Source organism: Suillus plorans (genome assembly GCF_016647745.1).
Source record: "Suillus plorans strain S12 chromosome Unknown HD556scaffold_64, whole genome shotgun sequence".
NCBI lineage: Eukaryota > Fungi > Basidiomycota > Agaricomycetes > Boletales > Suillaceae > Suillus > Suillus plorans.
Genome location: NW_024537448.1, coordinates 94,641 through 116,955, shown reverse-complemented (window position 1 = coordinate 116,955; position 22,315 = coordinate 94,641). Strand labels below are relative to the sequence as shown.

At 44.9% G+C, this 22,315-nt stretch overlaps 2 protein-coding genes across 2 annotated transcripts; both read left to right on the top strand.

The window, feature by feature from the left end:
* Positions 1-4,543: 4,543 nt before the first annotated feature.
* On the top strand, positions 4,544-5,139 carry HD556DRAFT_1447500 (uncharacterized protein; the record flags this gene model as incomplete). Its single annotated transcript, XM_041307282.1, has 4 exons — positions 4,544-4,563; positions 4,622-4,677; positions 4,728-4,847; positions 4,970-5,139. The coding sequence occupies 4 exons, from the start codon at positions 4,544-4,546 to the stop codon at positions 5,137-5,139; spliced, it is 366 nt and encodes a 121-aa protein (XP_041156006.1).
* A 7,450-nt stretch (positions 5,140-12,589) lies between these two features.
* HD556DRAFT_1447497 (uncharacterized protein) lies at positions 12,590-13,755 on the top strand (the record flags this gene model as incomplete). Its single annotated transcript, XM_041307281.1, has 7 exons — positions 12,590-12,675; positions 12,726-12,834; positions 12,887-13,077; positions 13,129-13,267; positions 13,322-13,370; positions 13,415-13,583; positions 13,635-13,755. 7 exons carry the CDS (start codon positions 12,590-12,592, stop codon positions 13,753-13,755), a joined length of 864 nt encoding a protein of 287 aa, XP_041156005.1.
* Between the last annotated feature and the right edge of the window lie 8,560 nt (positions 13,756-22,315).

The window sequence follows — 22,315 nt, the reverse complement described above, 5'->3', positions numbered from 1 at the left end:
TCTACAATAAATTTGATTTACAAACCAATTGATTTACAAACTTTTGAAAGATATCTGTGTCGTCTCACATATCGAGTCCCAAGTTCTGGGACCACCAAACCCTGAGACCCAGCAGTCCACAATTTCGGGGTTCGGGGGTTGGTAAAATGTCTATGGATATACAAAGGTTGATTCAAACATGTTTGAAAAATGTCTTTCATCTCAAAAATCGAGTCCCAAGTCCCGAACCCCAAGACCCAGCACCCAGCACCCAGCACTCGGGACTCGGGACTCGGGACTCGGGACTCGGGACTCGGGACTCGGGACTCGGGACTCGGGACTCGGGACTCGGGACTCGGGACTCGGGACTTGATTTTTGAGATAAAAGACATTTTTCAAACATGTTTGAATCAACCTTCGTATATACATAGACATTTTACCAACTCCCGAACCCTGAAATTGTGGACTGCCGGGTCTCGGGTCTCAGGCTTCGGGGGTCCCGGAACTCGGGACTCGATATGTGAGACGACACAGATATCTTTCAAAAGTTTGTAAATCAATTGGTTTGTAAATCAAATTTATTGTAGATCAAATTTTATTGATCTCCACAAATTTCCCAAGTCCCGAGTGCCAACCCCCGACCCCCAAGACCCGGCAGTCCACAATTTTGGGGTTCAGGAGCTGGTCAAATCTCAGGGTTTGGGGTTCGGCACTGTGAAAATTTGACATTTATATTTTTGCGACTGTTGTGCTTCTGGTGTCCGTGTGTAGAAATAGGATATGTTGCACACCAGGGTTCAGGTGTGCGGTTTTCCCACTTCAGTACTTGATTATTGGTCAATGCCACACATGGTCCATTCATGTTTTCGTCCTTACAGGTTTAGATTTCGGTGGTCAATGGTAGGTATATGCACTCATAGTGTGCATGTATCCTACATGTTTGATTCGCTGGTGGCTACATCAGCTATATGTCTTGATGAAACATATCTAGGCTCACCCATATATGTACCCATTTATGTACAATTCCCCCACATCGGCCCACCTGTCTATGTAATAAATATTTTATCGCACCCTCAGCCCACCCATCTAATTAATATCCCTTATGTCGGCCCACCCGTATATGTGATATTCCACCACCTCGGCCCACCTGTCTATGTAATAAATATTTTATTGCACCCTCGGCTCACCCGTCTATTTGATATCCCTTACGTTGGCCCACCTGTCTATGTAATATGCCCCATGTCAGCCCACCTGTCTATGTAATATTCCCCTACCTCAGCCCACCTGTCTATGTAATATTCCCCTACCTCAGCCCACCCATATATGTAATACACCCCCGTCGGCCCACCCATCTATATAACAATATTTGCCTTACATCTCTCTTCAGCCCAGCTGTCTATAATATCCTACTCTACATATTACCCAGATGGGCCCACCCATCTCCATGAATGATCATATTCCCCTGGCCCATCCGTCAACATCAAGGATATATATATCATTGGCATACATGGGCCCACCCGTCTCCATCGGAAATAATATGTTACCCGGCCCATCCGTCATCATCGAGGATATACACAACATGGGCCCATGGTCTGCTGGCCCGTCTGATACGGGATATTATGTAGGTCGGGTGGCCCATATAATACGGAATTTGTCACTGAAGGGGCTCAGGGTGATGCATCCAGAGCAGTACTGGGCAGGGTTATGAGCCTTTGCAAGCCTCGGAGAAAAGGCAGAAAGCAAGGAACTGCCACAGATGTCTGAGACCCTCCAGTACTGGGCATCCATGTTTAACTCCCTCTCCATCATTTCCAATTGGCAAACCCCGAATCATCGAGACCATTTATCCATTCCAGAATTCTTCAATATTCTCACCACTGTGGGGAATTATTCCAATGCTCACATTAGTATGCCAAGCCTTCAGCTGGAGTTCAGGTACAATCCTGGCTGTATGATTGCATTTTCTGGAAGGATTGTTAGACATGGGGTTCATGAAGTGGACGGGGATCGGGTTGCGTGGGCATGGTATATGAGGGATTCTGTTCATATTTATGCTGGGGTTCCCTCATGTGGATGGGCTAGGGTAGATTGCCCACCCTGACCACCCTATGAAAGATCAAACAAGTAGAAAGTGTAGTTACCCATGTTAGTACCTACTCTGGAATACCAAGTACCAATAATCGATTGCCAACAATGAAGCATCTAGGACCAACATTTCCAAAACTTAATATTAGGGATTTGGGACTCAATACTCGGAACTCGGAACTCGATATCCAGACCTCAATATCCGGAACTCGGTAATCAGGACTCAATATTTGGCACTTGGAACTCCATATTTGGAAGAGACTTGATATTAGGTATTTGGGACTCAACACTCAAACCTCAAAATTTGATATCCAGAACTTGATATCCGGAACTCGATAATCGGGACTCAACATTTGGAACTCCACACTTAATATTTGGAACTCAATAATCAGGACTCGATATTCAGCACTTGGAACTCAATATTCGGAACTCAGAATTCGATATCTGGGACGCAATGTCAGGAACTCAATATCAGTAGCTTGGAACTCGATATTGGGAACTTGGGACTCAGTATTTGGAACTCGATACTTGGGACTTGATATTTAATTCTAGATATTTGACATCCAGAACGTGATATTCGGGACTCAGGATATAATATTATGTTAGATATTTGGAAGTTGGTATGTGATTTTCAGTACTCATTACATCATGTATGGAACATGGACTTCAAAATTCTGAACTCAGTGACTAGGGCTACTCTCCTCTGCCTATCTTCAATTTGTCTAGGATGGTGGCGTACATCTGCATCTCTGCCATCATATCACAGATGCCCTCCTGTTGCTCCTCAAGCAATATCAGGAGGTATTCTCTAATCCACCTCAGTCCCATCAGTGCTGGAACTGAGGTTTGATCCACCTGCTCAGGAAGAGTTAGACCATCATTCTCAACACCACCCTAGAACAGATTAGTCATGAATCATGGAAATGGAATAAAATTCTTACTAGCCAATGCTAGTAGTGAAAGATACAGCAAGTCATTACCCGATCCCATTGTCATGGTTCATTCGGGATGGCAGTTTATCTCATCCACCATGGAGTATCATAGTCAGATACAATCCGGGATGGATCTCCCAGATCTGCGACATCATGAAACTCACATAGGTGGGATGAAAAGATGTGGTCCGGAACCATGTTCCAGGTGTGTCCAGGAAACAACTGAAGAATATGAGCGACTGGGCTGGGAATAACCGAAATGATATTCCTTTGTATGATAAGGATCAGCTCAAAATAGGCCGGAGTTTTGAGCTAGTGTGGATACTTGCTATTTCTACTGATAAGGAGCCCATACTTTCAAAACATTGAAATTTAATAATCAGACACCTGGAGTAGATTTAAAATATATTCACTATCATATACCTAAATTTACAAAACAATTCAACAAGAATTGAGTGCTAAGGAAGTGAAATAGATAAGAAATTGAGTGTGGGAAAGTTCAAAGACCCAAAACATCGAAAATGATCAGTTGGACAGTAGTAGGACTTTAATGCTGGGTCAACTCAGATATATACCACATTACTTCCACAAACCTCTAACCTCAGGGCAGTATGTAGTATAGGTTCTTTTAGTAGTCCACCATATATCCTACATATTTTGAATAATATATTTGACCTGTACCATATATAAATGTGACTTCGTGTAAAAATATGTCAATTGTCACTTTTCACAGATATGTCATTTTACTTGTCATTGAGTCAGTCCTTCATGGATCTTTCTAAAACTTCAAATACATCATCTGGGACATATATGAGAGGTATAACAGGTATCTGATCACTTATCACAGGCTTGATTACTATGTAGGCTTCTTATCAGTAGAAATACCCCCTGTACATCAGATATCAAATTTGCGCCCTATGTAGGGCTGATCCTTGGCACAGAATATATGTGTGAATGTACTACTTGTGATATATGAGCAGGGCTGGTTATTTATGCAAGAGTAAGATGTTGAAAAACATCAGAAATGTCAAAAGTGGGATTTTCTATGTTTTTGTTCTTGTAGCAGGATCCTATGTGTTTCCTTGGCCAGCTATATAATAGATCTACTCCAAATATACATAGAAATAGACCCCTTACCTCAATTAAGGTCCAGTCCTACAGGAAAAAGTTTCACAGGGGGTGAACCATCAGGAGAGGGAGAACACACCATGCAACAGGGTATTATCCTATGGTCCTGGGCTGCTGATACATTGTTCCTATTGTTGAATAGATGCTGGGATTTTTCCAAGTCTGTCCACCTAGAAATAATTAAATGGGAACATATTCTGTGTTTTTGTGCATATGTGCTATATCTATTAATGTAGGATACTTCAGGGGGTCAAATAAAGATGGGAATCTACTCATATATGCTCATAAACATGTTCTGAATATCATAGAACACTTCCCCACCAAAGGGGCAAAAATGGATAATTAGGGGTCTGAGATTAATGTGGAAAGGTCCTGACAGGATTAGGGGGATCCTCCACTGATATATCAGTCCTATAATAATGGATATCTATGCACTACAGTAATCCATGTATCAGACTTCCCTTATAATTGTAGTCAATGATACATCAATTCTACAGGGACAGGTGCAGCAAGACCATCACTGCCGTCAAGGCACCTATACCTGCACCAGCTCGTATGTCACTCGAATTTTCTATGACCATTTGACCTCATTTCCACTTGTAGGAGTTCCATCATCAACCTCTGGAGTTTCTCATTTGGCACTCGATGTGCCCATGGCAATGGCTATTTGGGATGGTGCAGCTCGAATCGCAATTCTCGAGGCTCGTGTGGCAGAGCAGGATGGTAAGATTGATACCCTGCAATGCCTCCATGAAGGTCTTCACAAGAAATCATCCTCCAGCACCCATCATTTCCACTTCCGGACCCCCCTGCCAATGCAACATCTTTGTTGCTTCATTAACCAGTCCCCCCTTCCATGTCACCCCCCGAATCAGCACTTCCTTCTCTCATTGATCTGTCGATGGCAGGGATGGAGCTCACACCTCCAAAACTCAAGGATCCTCCTGCCATCGAGGGTCTCATGTTTGAGCACAGCCAAGTTGAACCCGAGGGTCCACAGATGTCCATAGAATAAAAAAGACCATTCAAGGAAGTTGTGCCGCCACTGTTCATTTGCATCGAGTTGGCAAAACATTATTTTTCAACCCAGATACAAACTCAGTTTTCTACCACAAATCACTGGGTCTCGAAATCCAAACACCTGAAACATGAAGCTCAGGATTCGAGACTTGAAACTCACAAAAATGTGTGAAATTTCTATTTCCTTGGACATTTCACTGAGTTCCGAGTTCCGAGTGCCAAGTGCCGAGTGCTGAAGCTTGAAACTTGAAATCAGTGGAAAATGAAATCTTGCAACAATGTACACATGAACATGTTTCATTTCCATAAACAATTCCCCAAGTGTTGTGTACTGAGCCCCGAAACCTGAAGCCTGAAGCCTGGACTGTGTTGTCAGGTTGGTACAAGACACTCGGTGAATTGTCAAAGGAAATGAAACATCTTCATGTGTACATTGTTGTGAGATTTTGTTTTCCACTGATTTCAAGTTTCGAGCTTCAGCACTCCAAACTCGGAACTCAGTGAAATGTCCAAGGAAATAGAAATTTCACAATCCCCTGAGTGTTGTGTACCGAGTTTTGAGCTTTGGCACTCGGAACTCGGAACTCAGTGAAATGTCCAAGGAATAGAAATTTCACAATTCCCTGAGTTAGTACAAGACACTCGGTGAATTGTCAAAGGAAATGAAACATTTTCATGTGTACATTGTTGCGAGATTTCATTTTCCACTGATTTCAAGTTTCGAGCTTCGGCACTCGGCACTTGGCATCCAGCACTTGGAACTTGGAACTCAGTGAGATGTCCAAGGAAAATTGAAATTTCACACATTTTTGCGAGTTTTGAGTCTTGAATCCTGAGCTTCGGGTTTTGGGTGTTTGGATTTCGAGACCCGGTGATTTGTGGTAGAAAACTAAATATGTTGCACACCAGGATTCAGGACTCGGGACTTGGTGATCAGTGTATGTCAGACATGGTGTATTCAGGGTTTTGGGCTTTGAACTGCAGGCTTTGAGTTTCTGTGGTTGATGGTAGGCATATGCACTCATATAGTGGGTATGTACTCCATGTGTTCGATTCTCTGGTGCCTACATCTGCACACTGATTCATTTGTTATCCAACTATCTAAGCCCAGTTGTCTTTATTTTACCCATTTACCTATGCCCTCCTGTGTATATCATAACTCCCTTGGCCCACTTGTCAATATAATATATATTACTACCTCAGCCTATATCTCTATATAGTATACCAATTCCTTGGCCCATATGTCTATATGATATGTATACAGGCCCACCCCATGTACACAATATCTCACTACCTCAGCCCACCCATCTATATAACATCCCTCTCTGTCGGCCCACCTGTCTATATAATAAATATTTTACTGCACTCTCGGCCCACCCATCTATATAATAAATATTTTACCGCTCCCTCGGCCCACCTGTCTACAAAATAATTCCAGTACGTCGGCCCACTAGTCTATATAATAGTGTTTGCCTTACATCTCTCTTCAGCCCAGCTGTCTATAATATACATCTCCATCCTACTCTACATATTACCCAGATGGGCCCACCCATCTCCATCAGAAATAATACCCCTCCCAGCCCATCCGTCAACATCAGGGATATACATAACATCGGCCCATAGTCCGCTGGCCCGTCTTATACCAGGTATTATGTAGGTCGGGTCCCCCGTATAATATGGAGTTTGTCACTGAAGGAACTCATCCCTCACAATGCATGCTTATGGTCCCAAGATCGTTCAATGACTTTCTGCCCGCCGACGAAGATACCAACCTTTCTGATTCATCTGGACACAGCCCATCTACTCTCCCAAAAATTCACAATCCACCACAGCGCAGAATTCAAAGAGTTCTTTTGATGTTGCATGACTCTCTTCAAACGGTGTTCACTGCGATTGGACTCAGTCGAAAATACCCTAGGCGCCCCTCATTTGAGCCCAACAAATTCATTCCATCCTCGCTATTAGCTACAACATGTCCAATGATTGTGAAAGTGCACAATACTCAAGAACTTGACCCATCACATGGGGTCTCTGGACCACCCTATCCCTTCGCCAACATGACCATCTACCATCTTATAACATGGATGAATTCTGGTAGCCATCAAAAATCAGAGGCAGAGGTATTATGTCTTGTTAAAGATGTGGTCCAGGCAGAGGATTTCAATCCCAAGGATCTAGATGGATTTTTGGTAAGGAGGAGTCTCCACGTGTTGGACGATAACAGCAGAAAGGGAACTATCACCTTTCTGGATGACTGGCGGGAGACAGATATCACGATTGAGATACCTGTGAGGTCAAAGGAGGACTTGTCCAGGTCATTTACCATCCCTGGCTTTCACTATCGCCTGCTGGTCGCTGTGATTTGTTCTGTGTTCGCTGATATCCAAGCTAGTGCATACCATCTGTTCCCTTTTCAGTGCATGTGGAAAGATCCCCTAGATGGCCATCAAGAACATGTGTTCGATGAGCTCTACACCTCGTACTCCTGGTTAGATGCTCAGGATAACTTACATAGGCAGCCAAGAGAACCTGGCTGTTCGCTGGACCATGTCATTGCCAGACTCATGTTCTTTTCAGATGCAACACATCTTGCGACATTCAGAACGGCCAAAGTGTGGCCCCTTTACTTATACTTTGGAAATTTAACGAAGTACGCACGCTCAGCACCCAAATCCAGCGCATGTCATCTTGTGGGTTTTTCCTTTCTGTAGGTGAATTGCCTCTTGCACTGTTGTCTCTCTCACGTTGAATTTTTAGCTTCCGGATAGTGTTAAAGATGTCTTCAGCACCTTAGATCGAATATTGAAAAGTGGCATGGCAACACTTCATAAGCATTGTCAGTGCAACTTGTTTCACGCATGTTGGAATCATCTCCTGGATACAGATGCTCTTGTGCCCATATGGAGTATATAGAAGGATCTTTCCACGTATTTTCACTTCTTCAGCTGATTATCCAGAAAAGTTCTCTTCATTTTTTTTATTTTTTCCATTGACGTACCAATCATTTCATCAGGGTTTTAATAGCTACAATCAAAGATACATATGGGTTCTTGCCCATGTCCACAATGTCTCCTGCCGAAGGCTTCATTTGACCTCTTTGGTCTGTTTAGAGACCTGCAAGATCGCCTCGCTAATCTTCGAGCTTACTGTCTGGAGAGTGTAACCATGGCCTGCAGCTTCATCTATAGCAGGAGAAATACCATCAATGGCTCAAAGGTACAGTCGACTCTTGGTGAAGGATCCTGGGTGCCGACTGTGGTGAGTGTCTTCAGAGTTCATCCTCTCATGACTACTAAGTACCTGATTCATAACCAGAATGCATTTGTAGAAAAACTAGGACCCTTCGTATTTGATGCCTTTCACATGCTCATTGTAGATTTCATGCACGAATTGTGAACTAGGTACATGGAAAGCACTATTTACACACCTCATCTGTCTGCTTTATGCCCTTCCTGGCGGTGACCAGCTGGTCGCAACTCTTGACAATAGGTTTGTCCTATGCCATTCTCCTGACTCAAAGTGACAATGTTTAATTTAGATTTCGCTACGTCTCTTCATATGGTCATGGGGTTATTCGCAAATTTGTGAACAACACCTCCAAAATGAAAGGGCTTGCAGCATGGGACTTCGAGGACATTCATTTTGCAGGTTTGTTTCATTCATTCAGTTATCGACATGTGCTATCTAAATTCTTCTTAGTGTGCTATGCCAGTCTTTGAAGGACTTTTCCCAGAAGACCATGATGCACTCATACAAACACTTCTGTACAGATTTGCCCAATGGCACGCCCTCGCCAAACTAAGGCTACATTCCGAGACCACCTTAACAGTTTTAGATCAGACGTTCAAGAGGCTGTCCTGTCAGCTACAGAAATTCCAAGATCTCACATGTGCCACCTTCACCACAGTAGAATTACCAAAAGAAAGGGCTGCTTGTGAGTGCAAGGCTGCCCGTGAATGCTCAGGTGCCAACAATGCAGATGCTGGGAGTGGTTGCCAAAAGGGTAAGAAATTTAACATGAACACTTACAAGTTTCACGCTATGGGAGATTGTCTACACTCAATCAAGCTCTTTGGGACCACAGACTCTTTTATGTCGCAAATCGTACATTAATCTCTACGTTTTCTTTACACTCCAATTGATTCCCGGTCAGGGAGAGTTGGCTCATAGAGCCCTTAAAGCATTCTATCTGTTGATCAGCAAACTCGACATGCCAGCTCAACTTGCTAAGCATGAACATCGTCGTCAAGTCCTTCGGCGAGTGGCAGGACATAATTTGCACTCTACAGAACAGCCACTGGTTGAATTGCCTGTCGGGTTGAAGGATCACCATTATATACCAACACTTTGCCGCAATAACCCATTGGATCTGTTCAGTTTTCTTCGAGATCATGATAATGATCCAGCTGTCGCAGTAGGTATTGCTCTCCTGATGTTCATCTTATTCGGAATATTATGCAGGAGTTCATACCCAAACTCAAAGACCATATATTATATCGTCTTCGAAACTTACATGTCAGCTATTGTGACCATACTTTCACAGATGCCAAGCGCAATTCGGTCATAATCTCAAATAACAGGCTCTACTCTGTCCAAACAATGCAGGTATGTTATGTACATTATCAGTTTTGCTGGTGCATGATACTTCCATTTGACAGATTTGTTACATGACTTACAACCTTCAGTGCGAGTATGATACAATCAATCCTTAGAGGTACGCTGACATCATGGTCTTATCTGGGGAGACAAGGCCCCGACATCCATATTGGTATGCCCATGTTCTGGGCATTTACAACATGGATGTAATGCTCAATATCAAAGGTCCAACAAAGAGGCACCAAATTGAGGTCCTTTATGTCCGATGGATAGTGTCCCTTGACCGACCACCAATCAGGGATGAGCTACGCTTGACTTCCAAAGCTTGTGTTTGTCGAAGATTCTGATCGCAATGCATTTGGCTTTCTTGATCCCAGCCAGGTCATTAGGAGCGCACATCTGATTCCCGCATTTGCTTTTCACTGCAGAATGACCTCTCTTCACCATGGAAAGTCATTTGCACAACAATGTGGTGAATTGGACGACTGGGAAGCTTATTATGTTGCCATGTAAGTGCACTGTTTCATCCTTTTGTCCTCACTCTGACTGTTAACATTCATATTCGTCAACCAGGACATGTTTATGTGTTATATGCACTACAGTATTGGACATCCTACTGTTCTGTGCAAACTAGCGAGAGATTGTGCCAATGCGGACTTCATGGATAGTGCAGGATTGGAAGCAAATGAGGACAACGAGCGGGAGAGCGATATTCAGTCTTGTTGCAGTGTCAGTGGAGATGGAGGAGGGGAGGAAGATGAAGGTGACAAAGAAGATAAAGAGCCAGAGTGTGATGATGATGAAGAGTCTAGCATCCAAAGTGACCTGGACAATGAGGGGATGGAGGTTGGTGAGGACATAAATGAGGAGGCAGATGAGGATGACGACGACGACATGTTGTATTTCTGATTCATAGCTTACTATCTACATATACCAGTACTAGAATTTTTGTTTTCATTATACCCCCCCCCCCTTTGCGCTTATATACTCTCCTTATATCCAGCTCTTTTCAGCTAAAATGAGCAGCATAATACTTAAATTGACGCATCATGTGATGGACAAATCTAGGTCTGACCGATGTTTTGCAACCTGGGTGTCTACTTTGCCTTGCTCACAATGTCCAAGTCCAGCAGGTCTTTCATTACCGATGGCTAACATACACTCATTATTATTATAGGGAAGCACTTTAAGTACTAGGAGCAAGTCAACTACTTTAACAACCCAGATGCCCAATGACCTCGCAAGCCTCCAGTTCTTGATTCCATCATTCCTGAGACGCTCCCCTGCCTATTCACAGCATTATAACACTATGTTCATTCTGATGTCCCAATTCTGGTGACTCTCACCACTCCCTCCAAAGATAGTGCTTATGTCGTCCCAAAGGGCTACTATGAGCTTGCTTCTACTGTTGCAGCCAGGTTAACCACCATATCTGGGCTAACCCCCATAAAGTGGGACTGACACAGTTAAATGATCCCGAGAGTGTTACTGCTCAGGCGTTCAAGACTTACTCCGACGAGAATGGCGAGAAGATTTCGGTGCTGTAAGTGAAGGCACTGAGAACCTGTACCAACCCTTCAGTGCTGGGTGGCATAGATGCATTGGCGAGCATAATTACCTGCTTGCTCAAGTGAATTTGGCTGATTTTTTTCAATAGTTCGCATACCTGCAACTTGAGACCATGATTTCCAACATCATCCGCAAAGTCGATTTCGGTTAGAGGATGGCATCATGGAGATCCCAGCACACAGCCACCATGTTTGTCTCTTCAGTCCATCACTGTTCAGGAGTTTTGTTGATTGTCCTTCCATAGACCACAATCACGATGCCCGGAATATCTGCTACAGACGCAGGAGATTTGATTAGACTACATGCTCCACTTCCTCCAGACATCTATACCATACAAGCAATCCCCTTCAGGCAGTAGTGCTACAAGGATACACACAGACTAGCGGCCACTGTGAACGATGGGAACCGCCACACTCACCAGGTCTTAGAGCCACAGAAGCGGACACGACTGTCCATAAGTGAGGGTCATCTACTCCAGGCTAGTCAGTGTGAGGTCACTGCAGTATTACAACTTGCCTGGATTATATCTCGCCCATAATAACCTAGTTCTGGTGCCCTCCTCCCTTACCTTTAAAACTTTGTTTGGAGACGTGGTCTGAATGAAAGAAGGGTGTTGCACCGATTTTGGAATCGGCAACCCCGCAGTGCATGGTTTTTACCAGTTGTGTGGATGTCTTCTCACAACTTCGTTTTTTGTAGATTTTATTTGTACTGATTCATCTATATTGCTAGTGGCAGAGCCAGTAAGCTGAGTTAATATCATGTTATGATACCATATTCTGAGCAATGAGACCCGCTCTTTGGTTCCCTCTCCCGTATCCTCTTTAGGCTGATTGACCTTATTGGGTTATTTCACCTGATACATCTCGACATTTAGCGTGTGTGCACACTATAAAGGAGGGGTTTCTTGTCTGCATATTCTCTCCCATTCTCTCACCATCTCTCATTATTTCTCTTACTTGTCTCTCACTCATCACTCTTTATACTTATCACATTCACTTTAACATCTCTCACTTCTACCATGTCTGTGTCGGAGGATGACCATCACAGCAAAGCTCGCTCACTCGCACCTTCAGAACTCTCTGGTGCAGTCCCCACCTCCATAGAGGCAAGGGCCAAGTGTCGTATCACTGCTCTGGAAGAGGAGTTGCAGGTGATGAGGCAAGAAAGAGGAACGAAGCAGAGGTTCATCACCCATCTTACTTACTATATACATTTCACTCATTGATCCTCAAAGAAAAACCACCTACTACATTTCTCAAGGCCAGGCAGTCTGACATATGGTTGTCCTCTATGATAACATTGAAGACTTAATTGCTGAGAATGATCGCAGATGCGAGGAGGGCTGGGAGGATTCCACTGCAGAGTAGGTCTTTTTTTTCATTGTTCTATAATGTGTTTAATTATATGATATAGCCAAAATTGCTTGCAGCATGGATACATCGCATTGACGCAAGTTCTCCCGTGGATCCATGAAAAACTTGCAGAACTTGACTCTGATGACACCGAAGATGTGCTGAAGAAGGTGTGTGCTCTCACTTGCTGAACTTTTTGCACCACACGCTGATAATTTTTAGATCAAAAGAGGAGTGGATGCAGCCCACGGTGACAATATGTCCACTCTAAAGGATTTGGTTGCCACCTGGGTCAATGAAACTTTTCATCCGTCCCATCTACTCAACTCCGGTGACAAACAAATGCGCAGCTTTGCACATGACACCTGTGGCAAGCTACTCTGCCCTGCTGAGTGGGACTGGAGTAAGGACTGGTGAGTGTCAATCTTTGTTGAATATTACATGGCATTAATAGGCTTGGGCAGCATGAAGGCCGGCATTTGCAACAGAACTTCAGATCACATTATATCGGAAAACTCTTGGCCGCTATTTGTATATGAGAACTACTCAGTTAACAGTAGGGACCTTGAGCAAGGTCTTTTTAGGTCGAATATACTGGTTCAGGTGAGTCGCTTGCAGTCATAGTTGTGAATACTTATAAATTTGTAACATCACTAGGCTTTCAAAGCCACCTTTACATCACCATCCTCTGCAAAAGAGGCTGATGGTGACAGTTGATACAATTACCCTCCGTTTACGGCTAGCTTACAGTTACTGTCTGGCAGGTTTGTTTTTCACTATCCAGCGTCTCATCTTGGCACACCATTGATGGTGACTTCGACTATGAAGTGTTTTGCAACAACATCATAGATTTCTTCGAGGACATCCCTGGACCTGTCGCACGACATAGGGTGAATACGCTTCTTGAATGGTGGACCAGGTATTGACTATGTTGCAGCATGTGTGTTATATATCTAACCTAACTGTTTAGGAAGGTTTTCAGAACAAACCATCAAGAGGACCTTACACCCAAGGTTGTATCTAAGATGTCCGTCATGGCATTAGCAGAACAGAGAAAGGCATTGGAGGATGCTGCTTTTGATTCAGACTAGCCTGGCTTAATCATTGTTTTACCTTCCGTTGTCGTACAAACACTTTACTGTATTATCGTCTTTTAATATAATCAATCTGTGGTTTATGATGAAGATTGAACATGTTTTCAAATTGGTACATGTATAATGTTCACTGAGGATAGTAACACGGGTTCACACTGTTCAGCATGCCATCAACCATCGAACTTATTTTTCCTTACAACCTGGCCAAGTCATAGGGACACTTTCTATGTAAATAACTGTATTCACGACTGCAATAACGAATATTCCACTGCCTGTGTGGAGCACCAATCATGGAAATATGTGTCAGTAAAATGCTCTTGGTGGAGAAAGCCACCCGCAGTCACCACCTGAAGAACATCAGTTAACAATCCCAGACATGAGAGACACATAATTGTGAGTGATAGAACTGCGGCAGACATAGACATACCAAGATATATTCCAGCAGAAAGTAAAGGTAATGGATAATGTGTCTCTCCTGGTAATAATCTGTCCTCTTTGTTAAAACATGCAACTCATTCAAGATACCACATTGTGTGGAAGCCACAGACGCATCAGGAAAACCCTCCCGTGCAAAATTAGTAAAATTAGATCTAGTTAAAGAAAGTTAGAGAAAGTTATCATAATTGGACAGATTAGAAGATTAGCCAGTGCTATTTTACCTCATTTCAATTAATGAAAGCCTATCACTATTCTAAGAAAATTAGAACAGTCTGGGCAGACTTAGACACCACTGGTGAAGACTTTTTGACATTTTTACTTGACACTAGAGATTTTTCACAACCAATTAATGATCATTAAAATGGGGTATTCTAATAGTACAGTACATGTGAGCAAAACAAATGATCGCACTGCTATAAGTACAAAAATGTGAGAGATGGACATGAGAGGATGGGATCAGCATGGGTCTTGCTCGAACGAGGATCAACACACTCACTGCAAATGGTGAGTAATGACTTGGATCAGCATGGGTCTTGCTCAAACAAGAATTAACGCACTCACTTCGGAAGGCTCTTCCTTTGAAGAAGATGGAGATCATCCTAGAATAGTTTTGTTTAAATAGAAAGAACATGGCTCAAATAAAAAATCATTGCGCACCAGGTTGCTGAATAATGTGGACCGATCTGTGTGACCGACCGAGTGCAAAGCCAGCAGCCAGTGCTTCCCTGTAAAGTGCAATAGATGGTTAGAGTTAAGAATGAAAAAGAATGAAAAAAAACATACCTGTGCCAGGTACACACAGTGAGAATGTACAAGTGCAGACAGGAACGTTGAACGTCAAGCGTTGAACTTGAACTAAAAGTCATGTGAGTGTGGGAATAAACAAACATAGGCAAATATTTGACTTACTGCCGCTATCAACTTAACACACTATGCCCCTCCACACAACACCTGTTGTCTTCAAGTCCCACAGATGAAGCGCCTTGTCGTCCTCCTTCGAGCTCCAGCATGCTGATCCAAGTTGTCGCCCACTGTTCGCAAGATGTGAGTCTGTAGATCCTCCTTCGAGTTTGAGCCATGCTGATCAAAGTTGTTCAAGCTTGCTGTTCACAGACCACTTTCTTGTTGAGTTTGTCTTTTTTTCAGGATCATTTTTTTATATTTTTATAATTGCTAATTTTTAACATTTATATGTGTTCATATGTGTGATACTTCTTTTCCTACTACTAAAATTTCCCATGCTCTCACCCATTATAATTTCAAAATCGCCGCATCCTTACATTATGTAGAACTTATAATGAACAGTACCATTGAATATCATGTTTACCTACAAATAGTATCAAATATTCTTTGTAAATCTGTGCTTAGACAGACATGACTTTGTAACATTGTGTTAGTTGTGGACAATTGTCATTAACTTGTGCTAGACTATAGTTCCTAGAGCTAATTAGCATTAATTTTGACAGCTTTCAAAAATTTGTCTAAATAGCTCTAAGTTTACATGGGAAGGTTTTGCTGATGTGGATTGACCTGAATGAAATTCTGAACATACCTCATCACCTTCTCACAACTCCATCATCTTGTCATTCAGTCTCCAAAGGGCAAATCATTCTGCAAAACAAAATGTGTTGTATCCAGCATGTGAGTGGGCCGGACGAATAGTTGTTATTATCATTTTTTGTCTTTGCCGAGGTTGATCTGAACCAACTGTCTTGCTCTGCGAAGCTTATTCCAGAACCATGCGACTTCATGATCATTGTGTCCAGGCTTCCCATCAGAAGAATATTCCAATCTTGTTCAGAACTAGCACCAACCTGACAGTCTTGCAGTTTGGCTTTAGCATGTAGCGTATCTCTCATTTCAGTTGAATGCTCTGTTGTTGCTCAGACAGAACATGAGAAGTATGTATTTTCACATCAGACATTTTCTTCGGTGTTGGTCCTATTAGCTGACATTGATTTTGCTGTGCTAATGCGAACCACAGTTCCCCCATCCACCAAGTGCACCTGTCATGTTAGAGTTTGCGGATTGTGTTTTTGACGAAGGAAATCTAACTTTTGTATTGTTTAGCAGATAATTGAGCGGTCATCACAATATTTTGTTTGATTCAGCAGCTAGACCGGCAGCTTACAAATACTCACGCAATCCACTGATTGTGAAGATTGGACGTCACAAGCAAGATTATTTAGAGCTTCCAGTGTCATAAGCTAAGTGTACTCTTCTAAGCTGTGCTGGTATACCATTGTTGACAAAATTCCCTGATGTTGGATATGATGTGACATACACACAGGACTCCATCTGAAGCATATGATGAACATCTCAGTCAGTTCAAGCAAGTTCATAATGTGTGGGAGTCAAGGGCCCTGTGTTTTGCCAAATGAATAGGTTGTCAAATGTGAACTTGGCATTTTCTTATTATGCAAATACTCACAGCAGCAATTCCAAAAACATATGAAGAATCACAGCCTTCGCGCCAGGTATATCGTTCTGCAGATTGTCGCATGACACTATAGGAAGCTAGACACATGGAGTAAGTCTCAGCAGACGGTGAAGCAACGCTATCATTAAGTACCTAGACACACGGAGTAAGTCTAGAACAAATGTTAACATTAACAGGATGATAAGTGAGACAAGAATGTGATCATACCTCAGCGGACGGTGAAGCAACGCTGAGGTAGAGTGGAAACGGGGAAGGGATTAAATACAGGAATGTCAAGAAGTCCGAGACGGAGAGAAGCGAGTCCGAGACGGAAAGAAGCGACTGATACACGAGGGTGATATAAGATGTCGAAGGTGCTACGAGTCGATAAGAGTCAAGAAAGGAAATAAGAATTCATAGCATGTCCCGGAGGTTAATCCTCCGGGACTCGTACCGTGTGGGTGCACTCTTCTGTCCTCTTTCATCCTCTTTCGTCCTTATCGCCAATACACCCCCTCACCTAGACATCAGGTGAAGACCCGGTAAGTGTTTCTCAAAAAGGGGACGCGGCAGCGCCTTCGTAAAAATATCTGCGGTGTTTTTGTGGGAGGGGACCCACTTGAGCAGGAACGTACCCTTCTCGATATGCTCACGTATGAAGTGATAGCGCACGTCTATATGCTTGGATCGAATATGATTCCGGGCTTCGGTCGACAATGAAATGGCGCCTGTGTTGTCCATGAATACGTGGATGGGGGAAGGGATGTGAATGTGTAGTTCGATGATGAGTGATTTGATCCAAAGGCCTTCCTGAAGGACGTGAGTCACCGCCATATACTCAGCTTCGGTGGAGGAGAGAGCGTGGGTTGATTGTTTCTTAGAGACGTGAGCAATGACCCCACCGGCGTAAAACCACACATAACCCGAAATCGACAAATGATCAATGGGGGAGCCTGCCCAGTCAGCGTCACAAAATGCGTGTAAGCCCTCGTTTACGTTGACACCCCCATAGTGCAAGCGGAGATTGATGGTTCCGGAAAGGTAACGAAGCAGTCGCTTTGCGGCGGCGTAATGAGCAGGCAATGGTTTGGTGTTATGTTGTGCGAGCGAGTTCACGGCGAAGGATATGTCAGGGCGAGTGCAGATTGCGAGGTAGAGTAGCTCTCCGACGAGCTTGCGGAAAAGTGTTGGGAGGTTGGGGATGATGGTATGTGAGTCGTCAGGTTTTCCAAACGGATGATGTGGGTCGAGTGGGAGGCGGACGGGATTACAGTCGAGCAGGTTATATTCTTCGAGCAAGTAGGTGATGTACTTGCCTTGGTGCAGCCAAAGCTCACGGCTGCTTCGACTGCGTTCGAACTGAATGCCGATGAACTTGGTGACTGGCCCCATGTCCTTGATACCGAAGCGGTGGTGAATCTTCTGCTTGACCCAGGTCAGGAAAGCAGGATTGTTGGATGTACCCAGCCCATCGTCTACGTGGAAGCCGATTATGCAGACTATGTGAGTCCCAGAAGCGCTGCTGTCAAAAAGGAATACTGCGTAATCGACAGCACAGCGAGAGAAGCCCAACTCCTCCATGATGTCCCGAACCTGTTCGTACCATTCCATCGCGGACTGCTTCAATCCGTAGATCGTCCGAAGCATTCGCCAAACCAACACCCTCCAGTCTCCTTCTTCAAATCCTTTGGGCTGACGCATGTATATTTCCTCCTTGAGTACCCCCCAGAGAAAGGCACGTGTGGCGTCGAATGAGTGAAGCTCCCAGTCGTTCTTGCAAGCCAGAGCAGCTATGAGGCGTAGTGAAGCAGTTTTCAGCACCGGTGCAAACGTTGCACCGAAATCGACCCCAGGTATTTGAGAAAATCCTTGTGCGACAAGACATGCCTTATAAACCGATCCTCCCTTATTATCTTCTTTAAACTCTAGAACCCATCGATTACCGATAGCCTTGCGTCCTTCTGGAAGGGGAGAGAGCTTGTAGACACGCATCTCGTCCATTATGCCGAGTTCTTTCTTCATGGCGGCGAACCATTCGTCTCGATCAGTACGTAGCATGGCCTCATCGTATGTAGCTGGGGGAATGGCCATGTCATAGCCAGGATCGTTGGGATTCCATTTACGGTCGCTGCGAATGGTAATGTGCGCATGTTCTTCTATCATGACGTTTGCGTAGGCTTCGGGGATGTCAACATTCGGCTCTATATCTTCTAAATTCTCCTCTACCACCTTCTGACCCATTTCTCCTTCCTCCTCTGGCACCCCCTCACTCAACAGTGAAGCGGGCTCAGCAGCTCGTGACGTGCGAGACTCGCGCAGTTGTGCGAGCCGTGCCTTGGTAACGGCAATCCCTTCGGCAAAGGCCTGTCCGGCTGGTGTCTTGACTGTCGCCCTGCCTGAACGACGAGGAACAATGGCTGAGTCCTGCGGAGGGAGATTGATGAGAGGAGGCATGGCGGAAGGGGGAAGGGAACGTGGGGACGTTGAAGGCACACGAGGCTGTGAGTCGTCCTCGTCGGAGTCAGAATCAGCCAAGGGTTGAATGCTGGGCAAACACTCATCGAAGATAACATCCCTAGCCACAAAGAAAGTGCCATTAGCGTCTCGCAACCAGTAGCCCTTGGTACCTTCTGGGTACCCGACGAACATGGCAGGACGTGAGTGTGGGCCAAGTTTGGTCTGCAACTCGGAGGGAATTCGGGCGAAGCATCGTGAGCCGAACACTCGGATATGAGAAAGGTCCGGCTTACGGCCATTTGCCATTTCGAATGGTGTGACGTCAGACGGTAAGGCACGCGAAGCACTGCGATTCCACAAATAGCACGCCGTCAATGCAGCTTCCCCCCATAGATTTGCTGGAAGACCTGCTGCCTCCAACATGGCAAACAATCGTCCCTCGATAGTACGAATGGCCCGTTTGGCCTTTCCATTCTGCTGGTGCGCATACGGCACTGAGAGTTGGTGTTCTACGCCTGAGTCCACGAGTGCTTTAGTGAAGGCAACACTTAAGAACTCCCCACCGTTATCTGAATGAAAAACCTTGACCGTACGTCCGGAGTGATTTTCCCAATGGGCCTTGATCAAATGCCATGCATCTAGGGCCTGATCCTTGGTGGCCAGAAGCTGAATGTTCAGTAAGTTCGTGTGATCGTCGAGAAAGAGTATGAAGTGACGTTTTCCATGAGGAGTGGCTATGGGGAACGGACCACACAGGTCCGCGTGGACAAGATCCAGCATTTGTGCAGTGCGAGGTTCTTCCGAAGGGGGGTAGGGTTTGCGTGGGTGTTTTGCCATGATGCAGGGTTCGCAGCATTGAAGGGGGGCAGTAGAGGTGAATGTGACACCAGTAGCGATGCGTTCGAGTCGTTTGACGGCATCCCCGCCCGGGTGCCCCATACGGGCATGCCACAGGTCTAGCGACAAAGGAAGGCGAACGAAAGCGGAGATTTCTCGCAGGGGTTCGAAGTGTGCCGGTGAAGCGATGTCCGGACGGATGAATTTTAGGTCGACAAAGAATAAGTTCCCAGTCATGGGGACTTCGCCTAAGACCTCATCGTGACACTTCAGCTGACAACGCGCTGGTGAGTGCTCGAAGTTACAAGACCACTTCTTCTTCAACATGTGCCCCACAGAGAGTAGATTGATCATGGCGCCGGGCGCATGCAAACAGTCTGTGAAGGTGATTCTGAACGTTCGTCCACCCAACGTTAAGTCTGCTACGCAATTCCCCCGCCCAGAAGTTGCCAAATTGCCATGATTGGCGGTCTTGACCGTTACGCAAGTGCTCTCAGCGTAAGTCCAGAAATAGCTACAATCAGCAATGAGATTCGAGGTAGTTCCTGAATCAAGTATAGTGGAGAGGGTCTGACGTGCAATGCAGGCGATGTCGTCGAACTGAGGAAGGGATTCATGGTCTGATTCGAGATCCTCTATAAGGGCACATGTGAGGTTGCGAAACTCGTCAGTGACAGCACTGTTTTCAGCGGGAGTGTATGATGGAGGGTTGGAGGGAGGAGCCATATTGCTATCAGCGGCTGCAGCAACGTCCTGTTTCTTTGGCTTTCGGTCCCGGTTCCTGTTACCTCCTTGTCCTTCCATGCCTCCACCGGTTTGGAAACAATGTTCTCGATCGTGCGTAAGTGAACGTGGAAGTCCGGTGCATAGAGGATTGTCACAGCTCACCCCCTTGGGGTTATACTTGTGAATGCGAACACCTGTCTTAGGGTTTGTCTTTCCGTCCGAGAATGACTTAAACGACATAACGTTGGCGTATTCGGATCCTGGACCATTTAACTTATGTTCTCCCCGCAGACGATTAGCCTCTTCAGAGAGGGACGTCAGTACTGTGGAGAAAGTCATCTTCATAGTGGTAGCAGCAACTGAGGCTGTGGTGGAGGAAGTAGACGCCACAGGTGAGGGAGTGCTGTACAAACTCATTGTCATACGTTTGAAGATGAGCCAGTCTGGAGTGTGCGGTAGGCCGTGAAGAAGGAGGAATACTAGCTCGTCTTCGGTCACTACGATGGCCATCTCCGCGAATCGACGTCTGGCATTTTCGAACGTGCTGATGTAGCGGGGCGCGTCGTCAGGGTCCTTAAGTTTTTCAGCGAACAATTGTGCACGAAGCTCAAATTGAGACGTGACGTCAAGCCGTCCAAAATGAGTCGCCAAGGTGTTCCACTGTTCCCTCGCAGTCCAAGACTCGCTGAGCATACCTTGGACAACGGCAGAAAGCTTTCTGCATATGATGCCCTTGGCCTGCGCATCCTCCTTGATCCATTCAATCGCGCTTTGCTTTTCAGCAGCTGTGGGAGAACCAGCGACAGCTGGTGAAGGCATGACTAACGCAAATTCTGCATAGTTATTGGGGTCGGTGCCGGAACTGCAATGGTTCCAAAGTCCGTCTCCTTGGAGGGCGAGAGTAACCGCGCGACGCCAAGCAGGATAGTTGTCGGCACCAGACAATTCAGTGATGAAGTCGTATTTCCCCATGGTGGATGTGGATGTATATGTTTATCCGCAGTGAGCGTTGGAGTTCGTACGTGAGTGGTCGGCTTCCTGGATCTGAGCTTGTTCAGAGCTCAGGGCTCATAACCTATAGGAAGCTAGACACACGGAGTAAGTCTCAGCAGACGGTGAAGCAACGCTATCATTAACTACCTAGACACACGGAGTAAGTCTAGAACAAATGTTAACATTAACAAGATGATAAGTGAGACAAGAATGTGATCATACCTCAGCGGACGGTGAAGCAACGCTGAGGTAGAGTAGAAACGGGGAAGGGATTAAATACAGGAATGTCAAGAAGTCCGAGACGGAAAGAAGCGACTGATACACGAGGGTGATATAAGATGTCGAAGGTGCTACGAGTCGATAAGAGTAGGGATCAGCAGGGGTAAACCCCTGGGTATCATAAGCCCAACCCACACCCCTACCCCTGGAGGGTCTTACCCCTCAGACCAAGGGTCAGGGGTAACCCAGGGGTATTATAAGGGTACAAGGGTATCACAAGGGTACAGGGGTATTATCACCATCTAGGCTAGAAGATATAGTAGGCTGACTTTAATTTATGCTTCTTGAGTCCTAGCCAAGTGTGTAGATGAGACTCAAACCATGGGCAAGTAAATCTTATACATTATGAACCATCTAAACTAACTTAAATGTTTCCTTTGATTGTATTTTACTTATATCATACTCAAA